General features: G+C 38.3%; 1 protein-coding gene across 2 annotated transcripts in view; it reads left to right on the forward strand.

The window, feature by feature from the left end:
* Positions 1-5,663: 5,663 nt before the first annotated feature.
* SMAD2 (SMAD family member 2) overlaps positions 5,664-14,884 on the forward strand; it is a gene marked incomplete at both ends in the record, with an annotated part of 64,576 nt that continues 55,355 nt past the window's right edge. For both annotated transcript variants that reach the window (XM_080714406.1, XM_080714407.1), the window contains one exon: positions 5,664-5,899. In XM_080714406.1, coding sequence (XP_080570532.1) covers positions 5,664-5,899 — 236 coding nt within the window. The remainder of the gene's footprint in view (positions 5,900-14,884) is intronic.

Consider the following 14,884-nt stretch of genomic DNA (forward strand, 5'->3'; position numbering starts at 1 on the left):
TAGAAGGGAGGAAGAACAAAAACAAATACATTCATTAAAAAGAGGAATTTATGCCGGGCATGGTGGTGCACACTTGTAATCCCTGCACTTGGGAGGCTGAGACAGGAGGATCACACAGGTTTGAAGCCAGCCTCAGCTACTTAGTGAGGCTCTCAGCAACTTAGTGTGACCCTGTTTACAAATAAAAATATAAAAAATAGTCTGGGAGTATAGCCTAGAGGTAGAAAGCCTCTGGGTTCTACCCCCAGTACCATAAACAAACAAACAAATAAACAAATAAGAGAGGAATTTAAGCTGCCTTGGTGGTGCAGGGTTTGTAATCCAGCACTTGGGAGGCTGAGACAGGAGGATTGCACAGGTTCGAAGTTGCCTCAGCTACTGAGTGAGGCTCTCAGCAACTTAGTGAGACCCTGTTTCCAAATAAAAATATAAAAAATAGTCTGGGAGTATAGCCTAGAGGTAGAAAGCCTCTGGGTTCTACCCCCAGTACCATAAACAAACAAACAAATAAACAAATAAGAGAGGAATTTAAGCTGGCTTGGTGGTGCAGGGTTTGTAATCCAGCACTTGGAAGGCTGAGACAGGAGGATTGCACAGGTTCGAAGTTGCCTCAGCTACTGAGTGAGGCTCTCAGCAACTTAGTGAGACCCTGTTTCCAAATAAAGTATAAAAATAAGTCTGGGAGTATAGCCCGGAGGTAGAAAAGCCCCTGGGTTCCACTCCCAGTACCACACACACACAAAAGAGGAATTTATGAGCAGTTTTATCAGTAAGGGATGGGGAGGTTGAAGCAGGAATATTAAATAGTTGGGGCTAGATCAACCAGTAGTAGCAGGCACTTGCAACTTGCTGTTGAGTACTTTGAAATGTATCTAGTCTAAATTGAGGTGTCCTATAAGTGTTAAATACTTAGCAGATTTTAGATTTTTGGATAATTTAGCTGAGAAAGGAATTGGAGCTAAGTGCATCATTCTAATCCTATCCACTGGATTTACTGTCAGGCACAGCTAGCCTTGATTTGTTGAGCTCTTATAGAAGGAGCTCAAGCTGTAATGGTGGTTCTTTTCAGGTCTCCACATCAGCTCTTAAATTCTGTGCAGTGCAGAATATTGCTGTGATTAAAAATGTGTCCTCTGACACCATGCTGCTTGATTCAAATCTTAGCATTGGTACTGAAGAGTTGTGTGAGCCTGATGTGTTAGATGAGCTGTGGTCTTCATTCAGGACGCTCCTCTCTCCCTGATCTCTTGTTGCTGCTTCCATTTCTTAGGTGACTCTTACATTTTTTTCCCAGTGAACTTGGCTCTCCCTGAATTGTCCTGCATGTTTTGTTACCATCCATTAGGTCTTTTTGTCCTCCCGTCTATTGGATACATTTATCTGAAAGTTTCACAGGTACATCAAATTTAGCTTGAATAAAACAACAATGTTCCTTTAGTACTTTATATTTTGCCCAGTTGTATTTTCATTCAGTTAGTTCAAGCATGAATCTATAATTTGTAACTTTGTCTTCATCATCAATTAAATTCTGACCATTCTCTCTCCCCAAAGGCTGTTTCTTTCCTTCTCTGTATTATTATTCTTTTAAGATTGGTTTCAGTCTCCCAGTGTCAATTTCTTTTTGACAGAGGGCTTCTCTTCCCACCCTTCCCAGCCAAAAGTTCCTGAGTGTAGTTCACAGGTGAAAAAGTAGTTGTGAGAGTAAACAGGTAACTACAGACATAATAGATGTCCAAAAAAAAAAAAAAAAAAAAAAGACTGCAAGAAGGAATGAATAAATGGCAAAAAGCTGTAATACCAATATCACTTCCAAAACCTTGAAATCAAGTGAAAGACCTAAGCGTCTAACCTGACTTAGCCCAAAGGAACTGTTCTTTAGAGTAAATAACATAGCCCTGGTTGATGGAAAAAGTTATTGGAAGAGGTACATCTACATGTGGGTAGAATAAAATTAGAACACAGCCCTAATAAAAATAATATATTCAGGCAGCAATAATTAATGGATGAAAATATTGAGTGAAAGGGTGATGTTTTTAGTGTACAAATGCATCACCAGCTGATCACCGTTAGCAGTGTTCACATGGCACCCAGACATTGTCCCTGTATGTGTGATATGAACTACATAATATCTGCTGTCAAAAGTTGAAATAAAAGTATATAGAATTAGCCTCCATCATACAGGGTGGAGGAATAAGTTAACACCATGAGGAAGACAATTCTAGAATGTAACATCATCTGGAGAGGAGTTGACTTTTCCTGAACCAGTTTCTTTTTTTTTTTAATTAATTTATTTTTTAAATTGGTGCATTGTAGTCATATATCAATCACATTGGAGTATAAGACTTGAGAGGATATACAAGCACACATCATCCAATTAGCCCTCCTCCAGCCCCCATCCCATTACCTCCCCCTCCCTCCATCCCACGCTTCTTTGGTGATTTACTTTGATACATTTGTTTATGTACCTCCTGCGTTTTAAAGAGGCTCTGTCCTCCAGTATTACATACCCTCTGATTGGTCACATTAGTTGCTTCACTATAGGGCCCTTTCTATAGCTCAACCTCTTCCTGTTGCCCTTTTCCTCCTAGTTATTGCTGATTAAGAGAAGCGTCTGATTTATATTTTCTGCGATATTTCTCTGTGCATGCTGCGTTGCAAGTACCGATCCCACTCTTGATGGTCCCAGTAGTGGCCTGGCTACTCAGTGGACTGATCCAGACCTCGCTGGCTCAAGCAGCGGCCTTGCCTCATGGGAGGCCCCAGTTCTGGTCTCGCTGGCCCCTGCACTGGTCTAACCCCTAAGCTGGCTTTGGTCCCAACCTTGGAGGCCGCTCCTGAACCAGTTTCATGTGGGGGTGGTGGAGGTAGAACCGCTCCATAGTAAGAGGTTTAGGAGGTGCACTATTCAGATGAACTGTGTAGACTTTGTTTTGAATCCTCACTCAAACCAAACAACTTTAAAGTGAAGTTGGTGCTATAGATGATTGCAGGCTATGATAATGGCTAGGGAAGAAAATCTCCATTTGTAATAGATACCAAATTGTACAGAGATGAAGTGACAATGTCTGAGATTTGCATTGTTTTAAGAAAAAAATATAGAAAACCACATTTCACTCATTTTAACATGTTAAAAAAGCAGTGCTATTTGAAAAAGTAAATAGCATGTGTAAAACTTATTTCCAACATAGTCTTCTTAAAGACTTTTACCTTTATTTTTTATACATCTTTATCAGTTATTCAAGAAAGGTGAAATATTAAGAAATGGGAGCTCCAGTCCAGAGAGAGGTGAAGGAAGTTCTAGGACAACAATAACGGGGCAGATCTTTGTTCATTTTGGAGTGGGAAGATACTGGGCTTTAGTATGCAAGGACTCCATTAATAAGAGAGAGTTGGTCGATTTCTGATGCTTATGACTTAGAAATTTAATTGAGCGACTGGTAGAGAGTGGGAAGAATTTGTGGTAGGTGCACCAAAAGCCATGCAAACAAAAAAAAACTTTTTTGGAGAACCCAAAAAAGTTGTACAAGAAACATGCTTATATATTAATTTACTGCTAATCAAGTAACAGTATTATATGCATACTCATTTAATTATAATTGAAAGATAATTATTTTCATAGTAGGAGGAAGGAAAGTGGAGTAACTAAATTCTTATTTTCCAAAGAAAAAATAAATAGATAATACCTAAAGTTGACTATTATAAGTCTGAGACTTAAATATAGACACCAAAAAATAAAAGTGAAAAGACTAAAAGAGAAACTATATTTGGCTTTACTCAGTGTGCACCTTTCTACTTAGATAAAAATGAAAACGCATGTTACAAAAAAAAGGGCCGAATTAAAGGTCTTCTCAAGAGCACAGGCGAGAGTGATGAGCCACGCCTTTTCTCCACAGACATTTTCTTGTAGTTTACTTCATACTCTATATTTCTCTTATACCTCTAGATTTGGCTTTATTGTACTTTCTCTTGTTATACCTTTAGATTTTGCTTTATAATACGTTATTTATAAAAATTTAGAACTTTGGGGAGAGTAAGAGTCTTTTTTTATATTTGCTATGTCCTTTAAATATAGGTTGAAGTTTCTTTTTGTTTTTGCGGGTCTGGGGATGGAACCCCAGGGGCATTTGACCTTGAGCTACACCCCCTGCCCTACTTTTTTTTTTTTTTTTTTTTGGTGGTACTGGGGTTCCTGGAAGCCCTTCTACCTCCGGGGCTACACTCCCAGACCTATTTTTACATTTTTTTAAATTTGGAAACAGGGTCTCCTAAGCCAGCGCGTGCGGCTGGCTTCGAACCGAACCTGCACCTGCATGATCCTCCTGTCTCTGCCTCCCAAGCATGGGGATTACAAGCATGCGCCACCACGCCCTGCATATTTTTATTCTTTAGTTTGAAACCGGGTCTCATTGAGTTGCAGAGGGCCTTGCTAAGTAGCCTGAGGCTGTCTGCGAACTGTGATCTGATCCAAGCGTGAGCCACCAAGCCTGGCTGAAAACTCTTGATTCTTGCAAAAATACTTTAATTTGGTTTGGAAACCAAACTACCAAACTAATGCATGTGTATCTATGTTCATAGCTGCACAATTCATCATTGCCAAACTATGAAACCAGCCAAGATGTCCATCAACAGATGGATTACAAAACTATGGGATATGTACATAATGGAATTTTACTCAGCCATAAAGAAAAACACAAGTCATTTACAGGGAAATGGATGGAACTGGAGGACATTATGCTAAGTGAGATTAGTCAGACACAAAAAATAAGAAATTGGATGCTCTCCCTAATATGTAGAAGCTAGGGAGAAAATGGGTCATAGGAGGAACTCTAGACGAAGAAGGAGATACTATAGATGAGCAAATAAAGCTACCTAACTGAGGGGATGGGAGGGTGGAAGAGAGAAATTCTTTAATGCATATGTACTTTAACAAATATATCAATATCAAGCACTATGCCAAACATGAGAAGGAGGGAAGGGGTGAGAACTGGGTAAGGGCTAATTGAGTTATATGTGCATGTATGTCTCCACCATCTTGTATCCCATTAAGATACATGACTACAGTGCACCAATAAAAAATTTAAAAAGAAAAAAAAGAGTTACTAATAAGTAATATGGTATTGATTGTGTGTGTGTGTGTGTGTGTGTGTGTGTGTGTGTGTGTGTGTGTGTATGTGTGGCACTGGGAATGGAACTCAGGAGCATTCTACCTCTGAGCTAAACCCAAAGCCCTATTTTTTATTCTTTATTTTGAAATAGGGTTTTACTAAGTTGCAGAGGGCCTCACTGTGTAGCTGAGGTTGGCTGCAAACCTGCGGTCCTTCTGTCTCAGCCTCCCAAGTACTGGGATTACAAGCATTTGCCACCTTGCCTGGCTTGCTAGTGATCAAATTGTTCAAAGCATTGATAGATTTTACTTGCAAACTGTCTTGTTTTTAGAAGGGTTTGTCACCAGGTTTATTTAAATTAGTAAAGACAACATTTTCATGGACAAAGAACTTAAGAAAATTCGTGGTTCAAATAATAATTTGAGTTTCTATCTTACTTGTAGTTTGCTTTCAATAATATATTGAAATCATGACTTGATTTCAAAGTTAAGATTTTAAATTATTCTTTCAATGTCTTTTTTAGGGTAGATTCACGAGGCTGCTGCCTTTGGTAAGAGCATGTCGTCCATCTTGCCTTTCACTCCACCAGTGGTGAAGAGACTACTGGGATGGAAGAAATCAGCTGGTGGATCTGGAGGAGCAGGCGGAGGAGAGCAGAATGGACAGGAAGAAAAGTGGTGTGAGAAAGCAGTCAAGAGTTTGGTGAAGAAGCTAAAGAAAACAGGACGATTAGATGAGCTTGAAAAGGCCATCACCACTCAAAATTGTAATACTAAGTGTGTTACCATACCAAGGTAAGTGCAAGGTCTGCATTTGATATTACTGTTGAACATTGCTTATGGGAACCTGAAGGAGAGGCACTGGTTTTTTGTTTCTTTTAAGTCACTTGTAAAACCTGGTTAGTAAAACATGAAAGCTTAACCTGTCTCATTAATTTTTGCTTGAGTTGCAGTATTATTTTCAAGAAAGGACAGTGTGTGAGGCACTTGTTTAATAGTAATTAGAATCTGCCTCAAAGATCAATCTCTTACATTGGAAGAACCTGCTATTTAGTAGGTTGAGGTTTTGGGTATAGATAATCATTTACAGAGAAGTACCACTGTTGAGGAATATATTTTTTAATCAAGTGGCAGTTGGTTTTTAAATATATTTCCATACTCTCTGTGTACATTGTAGCTTTTGAATGTCAAAAAGAAAGAATATTCTAAAATGATGGTTTGCAATGTCATACATGTAGTCTAGCTTACAATGTGTGAAATTATTCTGCTTGTTCCAGTGAGTTTTGAGAGTAGGTGATTGATGCCAGTAACAACAGCCTGTCTGCTTGCAAATGCTCACAGTAGACTACTTCCTCTCTTATTTGGTAGACTAATTTTCCACTTTTTCTACCTTACTTGTTTCTTGTGTATCTTAAATAAGTCACCTTTCATAGTTTATTCTTCTGTTTTATAAATGCTTATGGAGTGTCTGCTGGGCGCAAGGCAGTTTCTAGACACATTATTACAGTGATGAACTAAACACAAAGTTCCTGCTCTCCTAAAGGATAGATATACAACTAAGCAAAGTGACCAAGTTAATATAATTTGAAATGGTAATGAGTCAAGGCAGACAACAAGTGCAAGGATATGATAGAGAATGCCTGAGGGCTGAAAAAACTTTTGGCTTAGATTGTGATGCTTGAGCTGAGCCCTGAGGAGCAGAAGCTAGCAGAGGAAGTCTTCTGAGCAGGGTGGAGGTGGGGGAAGCCAATGTGAAGACTCTCTAGTGGGGAATAGCTTCTTGTATTAGAGTTAAAGATTTACAAGGAGAGGTGGAGTACAAAACTTGGAAGGTGTTCCATGATATAGGGCATTGTAAGGTGCTACGGGAGTTTGAATGTTTGTCTAAATATAATAGACCAATAAGGATTTTTTTAACATATTTTTTAAAAATTATTTTAGCCAGGCGTGGTTGCGCATGCTTGTAATCCCCATGCTTGGGAGGCTGAGACAGGAGGATCGCACAGGTTCAAAGCCAGCCTCAGCTACTTAATTAGGCTCTTAGCAACTTAGTGAGACACTGCTTCCAAATAAAATATAAAATAGGTCTAGGAGTAGAGCCTGTAAGTAGAAAGCCTCTGGGTTCCACCCCCAGTACCACACAAAAAATTATTTATTTATTTATTTATTTATTTATTTATTTATTTGCTGGTCTGGGGGTGGAATCCAGGGGCATTTAACCTCCGAGCTACACCCCCTGTCCTATTTTTTATTCTTTAGTTTGAAACCAGTTCTCACTGAGTTGCAGCGGGCCTCTCTAGGTAGCTGAGGCTGTCTGTGAACCGCGAGCCTCCGGTCTCAGCCTCCCGAATGCTGGGATTAAAAATATTATTTTTAAAGGATTAAAATGTTTTTCATTTTACTGAGATCATTCTTGCTGCTGGGGACAAATACTGGGGTGATTGTGTGTGTGTGTGTGTGTGTGTGTGTGTGTGTGTGTGTGTGTGTGTGTAGGTAGGTATTAGGGTCGATGGAAGCAGGAAATAGGATGGTGTGAAAGTGGTCTACTTGTGAAATGATAGAGACTGGACTGGCGTGGCTGTGCTAGCATAGGAAGTGAATGGATTTGGCATGAGTTTCAGAAGTGAAGCTGACAGGACTTGCTGGAAAATTGGCTAAGAATTAGTCAAGCTGTATTTGTTAATTTTTCATAGTGTAGGTGGTAGCATTTCAGTTCAGGAAACATTAAATGCCTGCTGCATGGCTGATATTGTTCTTCACTGGAGTTTGCTCTTGTTTTGTTTGCTTTCTAGTAAAGGAGATAAACCTTTAAAATTTTTTATAAGGTGTGATAGGTGTTGCAAAAGAAGTATGCTCAGGAAGCTATGTCCAGAGAACACTCGAGGAGCTTTCCTTATGGAAGAATATTGGTGCCTGAATTGAGTATATAGGCAGAGTTAGTCTGGAGAAATGTTTCATTTCAGCAAGAGTAGCACTGTGAATGAAGATTGTGGAGAGTAAGGGGTGATTGGTGAAGGGTTTCCAGCAAGTATGTCCGTAGGGTATAAAGTGAGGGGCAGAAGATGGCAAGGGTGACTCTAGCTATGCCAGGGAGTTCACACTCAACCTGCATGTGATCGGTAAAAGTGGAATCATTGAAGAGTCTTCAGTACAGAAGGCCCAGAAGTCCCATTACTTTTAAGTACGGCATCTGGCTACAGAGAAGTGGGTTGTGAGGCTGTCACAAGGGTACATAGGGAGACCAGTCAGTGAACTATTGCCTCATCTAGGAGCACTCTGGTCCAGGCTGAGATGAATATGGCTTTGCACAGCTTTATCCAAGGCTTGGATTGCCATTGCAGCGAGGTGCTGTAATAAGGAGCCAGAGGGTAGAGCTTTTTTTAAGAAGATGCAGCAGTTTGTGGCCTGGTGGTCACGAGTGACCTACAGAGGTATTTATACTACGGTGATCACCTTAGTTGCATTTCTTTTCCTTATTTTATGTTCTCTTTACACCCTATCCTAGGGATTTCTCTTCATATTCTATGGCTTCTTCATCATTAAAAATTTTTTCATAACCCTTTTACCTGATTGCTAGAAGGGAAGTGATAATTGCTTGTCACCTTGTTTTCCATTATTCAGAGTTTCTGGAAGCCAGGGCACACCTATAATCCCAGTACTTGGGAGGCTAAAAGGAGGGTCATAAATCGTAGGCCAGAGCCGGGCGTGGTGGCGCACGCTTGTAGTGCCTGCGCTTGGGAGGCGGAGACAGGATGATCACGCAGGTTCGAAGCCAGTCGTGCTGGCTTAAGAGACCCTGTTTCCAAATTAAAAAAAAATATAAAATAGGTCTGGAAGTGTAGCCCAGAGGTAGAAGGGCTTCCAGGAATCCCAGTACCACCCACCCACCCCCAAAATAATCATAGGCCAACACAGGATAACTTAGAAAACTGTTTCAAAATAAAATAAAAAGGGCTTGGGGTGTAGCTCAATCGTAGAATCCTCTGGATTCAATTCCCTGTACCATACATAAACAAAAAGTTCCTTGAAGCTTTTATGTTGCTTATATAATTTGGTGTTGTGTTCACGTGTGTGTGTGTGTATGTGTGTACATACATGTACATATGGGGGATTAAATCCAGAGGTGTTCCACCTCCAAGCCACACTCACAGACCTATTTTATTTTTTTATTTTTTTATTTTGAAACAAGGTCTTGCTAAATTGCTGAGGGCCTTGCTAATTTGTTGAGGTTGGCCTTGAACCTGCTATTTTTCTATCTTATTTGTTAGTGCTGATTATTGTGTATCTAAAAATGTTAGTTTTTCGGGCAAGATGGTAAATGGCTGTAATTCTACGTACTCTAGAGGCTGTGGCAAGAGGATCACAAGTCTGAAGTGGCAAGAGCCTGACTCAGAATAAAATGAAATGGGCTGGGGATATAGCTCAGAGGTAGAGTGCCCCTGAATTTAGTTCTCAGTAACCACACCCCCCCATAGAAAATTAGCTTCTTACCTGGTAGTTTGATTGCCATATTTCATGACTCTTTAGTAGAACAGTTATTCATATCTTAACCACTAAATATCCTAACATAAATTTTAGATGAAATTCAACTCATATATACAGAGAGAGTATAAAATGATGGAGAGAAGAAAATGTTTGTTATAAATAAAATAAAATCTCCATTTAAGCAGAATTATTTAAAATGTGATACAAAATAGATTTAATGATGCTCATTTAATTAAAGTTACAGGTATGGTATGAATACCTTGAGTATTCAGAAGCTTAAAAATATAGTTGATGGAGAATATGAGGAATAAATTAATGAATTTTTTTTTTAAACTAGAGTTTTCAGCTAAAAACCTGTTCTGTTGACTTTTAGTGGTTTCCTCCCTGGCCCCTGTACTCTCCGCTCCACTAATACTAGCCTGGGGTTAAGTTAGAGCAGGCATTGTCCTGGCTTTGTTTCTCTCCCACTCCCTCACCTAATGACTTCTGCTGCCTCTGAAAGTTTGGAAGCTGTAGTTAGAGATATATATCACGACTGCTTCCTTCCTCCCACTGTGTGGAGTGACACAAAATAATTCAGGGGTGGAACTTAACCTAGTAGCCATAAGAGACTAAATAATAGAAAGTTTAACCAAGTTTTTTCATCCTGACTTTTAAGACTAGAGAAAAGAGATTAATCAGAATGGCAATTGACACTTAGTAAAGAAGCAAGCATAAGAAGAAAAAAATGGCTTTCAATACATATTAGCTACAGTAAAGCAGAATGGAAACTGGTAAGGATAGATACCATAGTAGGGTCTAAAATGGCAATTTTATAATAATTTTATAATAATTTTATAATAATCATTATACATACATGTGTAGAGATATAGAATTTGTTACTTTCATAAGGGTAAATTACAAGGGCTTTTCTAAGGTGGTACTTTGATGATGTCATCACATTTTTTATTTTTATTTTTCAGCCTAAGGAAACAGACATAAGGTCAGAGATTTCCAATTTTTTTCAGTAATGTTTAAGTAGTAAAAAAAAAAATACAAAACAACCAATCCTAACCCATAGTTTCCTTAATTTAATCATAAAGAAAACAGTCCAACTCATAACACAATAAGAGGAAAATTTTTTACCAGTCTCACTTTTTGTGTGGGTGTAGAACACTGGGGATCAAACCCAAGGGCAGGGGCTTCTACCTCTGAGCTTCATCCCCAGCCTTACTTTATTTCTTATTTGAAAACAGTCTCACTAAGTTTCAGAAGGACTCACTAAGTTGCTGAGGCTGGCTGTAAACACAATCCTCCTATCTCAGACTCCCAAGTACTGGGTCTACAAGTGTGTGCCACCACACCCAGCTCCAATCTCACTTTTAAAAATATATGGAAAAATTATTAATATCAGAAACTATAGTTAAGTGCTCTATTTAAAAAAACAGGAAAACATGACTAGGTTAAGTTTATTATAGACATTCAAGGATGATTCAACTACAGGAAATCTCTTAATATAAGAACCACATATTCTTATTTAGGAATATAAGGATCATCTTGATGAATCTAGAATTCTAGAAAGAATCTAGAAATCTATTAGATTCATTATTCATTAACAAATTATAGGAATTTTCTTAGCTTGATAAAGCCTACATCTAAAAATCTTATTTTTAGCCGGGCGTGGTGGCGCACGCTTGTAATCCCAACATTCGGGAGGCTGAGACCTGGAGGATCGCGGTTCGCGGACAGCCTCAGCTACTTAGTGAGGCCCTCTGCAACTCAGTGAGACCCGGTTTCAAAATAAAGAATAAAAAATAGGGGAGGGGGTGTAGCTTGGAGGTAGAATGCCCCTGGGTTCCATCACCAGACCCGCAAAAAAAAAACAAAAAAACAAACAAAAAAAAATAAAAATCTTATTTTTAATCACGAATCTTTAGGAAAGAAATATATCAGATTGTTAATAGTGGTTATTTATAGTTGCCCTAAAATAGAGATCTCCTGTAATTTTTCCTAATACTTATATATAAAAGTATGTTTTAAGGCTGAGACAGGAGGATCACAGGTTTGCGGCCAGCCTCAGCTACTTAGTGAGGCCTCTACAACTTAGTGAGACCTATTTCAAAATAAATAATGAGTTCTATCCTAAGTACTGCCAAAAAAAAAAAAATATATATATATATATATATATATATATATACACACACACACACACACATACATATGTATATATACATATGTATGTATGTTTTACTTTTTGTGTGTGTGTGCTACTGGGGATTGAACCCAGGGAAATTCTGTCTCTGAGCTATACTTGTAGACCTATTTTATTTTATTTAAGTTTTTTTTTGAAAGAGGGTCTCACTAACTTTTGTAGGGCCTTGCTAAGTGGCTGAGGCTGGTTGTGAATCAGCGATCCTCTTCTCACCCTCCCAAGTACTAGGATTACAGGCATGTGCCACCAAGACCTGTGTTTTTCTTTTATAGCCAGTACAATTAAATGTTTTAAATAGAATTTTTGTTCATTTTAATTCTTATCTACTTAAGGTTATTTGCTTTTTGTATTATTTGAAGTCAGTTTTTCTGTTTGAAAAGGAATTGTTTTTGATTTTCTTTACATTCTTTTAAAATATATGTTTATAACTATTTTTGTCTTCAGAGGCATGTTACTTAAAATGTAGTAGTATGTGTACATGTTTGAAAAAATCAACCAGAGATTATACAATGAAAAATAAAGTTACCACCCACCCATGCCTAGACCCCTGTTCTCTTCTGCAGTTTTCCTTTTCACTGAAGCTATATTACTGATGTCATATGTCCTTCCAGGACAACATGTTTCTTTATAATACTGTTTTTGACATTGGATTTTTTTTTTTTTTTGTATCTTTTAAACTTTTTTTTGTGTGTGTGGTACTGGGGATTGAACCCAGGATTGTTCTACCTCCAATCTATATCCCTAGCCCTTTTTTATTTTTTTTATTTTGAAACAGCTTCGCTACGTTGCTGAGAGCCTTGCTCATGAAGCTGGTCTCAAGCCTGTGATCTTCCTTTCTCAGCCTCCAAAATATTGGAATTACAGGCGTATGTTACCATGCCAGCTTTTATTCTACCACCAGGCTATCATCTTGCTATTGCTGAGGCTGTTCTCAAACTTGAGATCCTCCTGTCTCAGGTGCCCAAGTACTGGGATTACAGGCATGAACCAACATACCTGGCAGTTATTCTTTAATTTTTCTTAAACTAGTGTCTTCATTACTTCAGAAGTGGTTAATTCTTTCTTCTTTTCTGTGTGTGTGTGGGGGGGGGGTGTTGGGGAGATAATATATGTATGGAACGTTATAATAGAGGAAGCTCTGAATTTGAAATTTGATAATGTTTTACGTCTGCTTCCTTAGCACTAATGGGGAGATTCTGGGGATGTATTGTGTACTTTTTACTGTTTTTTCATATGTAAAAGACAGTAGTGCTATGTGAGTACTTTTTAGCAGTTAGATTTTTTGGTGCATTGAAATATTGTGAGGTTTGTAAGCTATAAAGCATTGTAGTCATGTTTAGGATCTATTTAAATAAATATTCAGATACTCCTTCATTTTCCTTTTTTTTCTCTTTTCTTTTTCTTTTCTTGAAGAGAATACACATTAAGTAAGCATTAAATTGTATTGTCTACTTTGCTTAGAAAATGTTTCTGCCTGGCAACTTGTATTATGTATAGTATAGTGTAGTGAAGTGTGTATAACATTATTTGTAAAGTTAATTAGTCAGAACGACGAAACTTTTTTTTGTTTTTTTTTTTTTTTTTTGGTGGTACTGGGGTTCCTGGAAGCCCTTCTACCTCCGGGCTACACTCCCAGACCTATTTTATATTTTTATTTGGAAACAGGGTCTCCTAAGCCAGCGCACACAGCTGGCTTCGAACCTGCGTGATCCTCCTGTCTCCACCTCCCAAGCGCGGGGATTACAAGCGTGCACCACCACGCCCGGTGTAACAACGAAACTTGTAACAAATGCAAGTTAGAACTTGGAGGTTATCTGTAACAGGTACCTTTTATCCACCTTGGCATCCATTTTTAAAGTTGTGTAACTTAAAAAACAACAAGGGACCTGTGAAGCACACTATGAAAGGTACTTTGTGAGAGCCTTGACCTTTGCCTGGTGGCTACATTTTCAGTAATTAGGTTTTTTTGAGAGGGCTTCTGTGTAAGGACCCTAATGCTCAAAGCCCTTTTGTGTGTATGTTGCATTCTTATGTGGTATTTTTATGATTCACCTTATCAGGGAAAGGCACTTACCTGCCCTAGGACCTTTGTCCCTTCATAAAATTACTGGATTATACCCAGATTAACAACAGTCTCTTGTAATTTTAATTTTTAACACTTGATGTAAAAAGCTGTATCTCTTTCTTGTCCAATTAATTTAAGGTATTGGCTAAACCCTAAAGGGAAGAGGCTCAAATTAGTTAAAATAAGTCACAACCATTTTTGTTTGTTTTCTCAATACCCTTTGTCAGTTTTTAGCCTTCACTGGAACCATTCCAGCCTGCCCACACTATTCATTTGTGGCTAACTACATTCTTATTTGGGACAACATTTACTCGGGTTGTGTTCCTTCCTCCTCCCATCTTGTAATAGTGTACTTCTAGGCCCATGTGGTCTGATTGGGCTACTGACAGCACAAGTAACTGTGCCAGTATCCAAAGCCCCTGAGACAGAACCACATTGAACTGTAGTTAACACCAATTTATGATGTCTTATAATCTTATTTTAAATCTTCTTTTGTACTTGGGCTAAAATTAAAATTGTTTCTTTTACTGTTTTGTGTTTCCCCCCATTTAAAAATTGGATATTCTTATTGGCCTACCTTTGAGTTTACTGATTATATTTTTGTCTATTGATACTTTTACTGATTATTTTTTATGTATATTCTGTCTACTGTTAAGTCCATATGGTGCATATAGTGAGGTTTTTTTTTTTTTCTTCTTCTTCTTCTTTTTTTTGTGGTGCTGGGGATTGAATCTTGGGGCATTCTACCTCCAAGCTACAGCCCCAGCCCGATGTTTTAAATTTTTTATTTTGAAACAGGGTCTCACCAAGTTGCAGAGGGCCTCACTTAGTAGCTGAGGCTGACTGCAAGCCAGGATCCTTCTGTCTCAGGCTCCTGAGTGCTGGGATTACAAGTATATGTCACCATGTCTAGTGTGAGTTCTTAATTTTAGATTTTTAAAAATTTTACTTTGTTTTTTTGACAAGATTCCACGTCTCTATTGAACTTCTCTATCCATTTTATCTATTTTCCTGAATTTTCTGGTATAGTTAGTATATT

This window comes from Muscardinus avellanarius (genome assembly GCF_963383645.1).
Source record: "Muscardinus avellanarius genome assembly, chromosome: 17".
NCBI lineage: Eukaryota > Metazoa > Chordata > Mammalia > Rodentia > Gliridae > Muscardinus > Muscardinus avellanarius.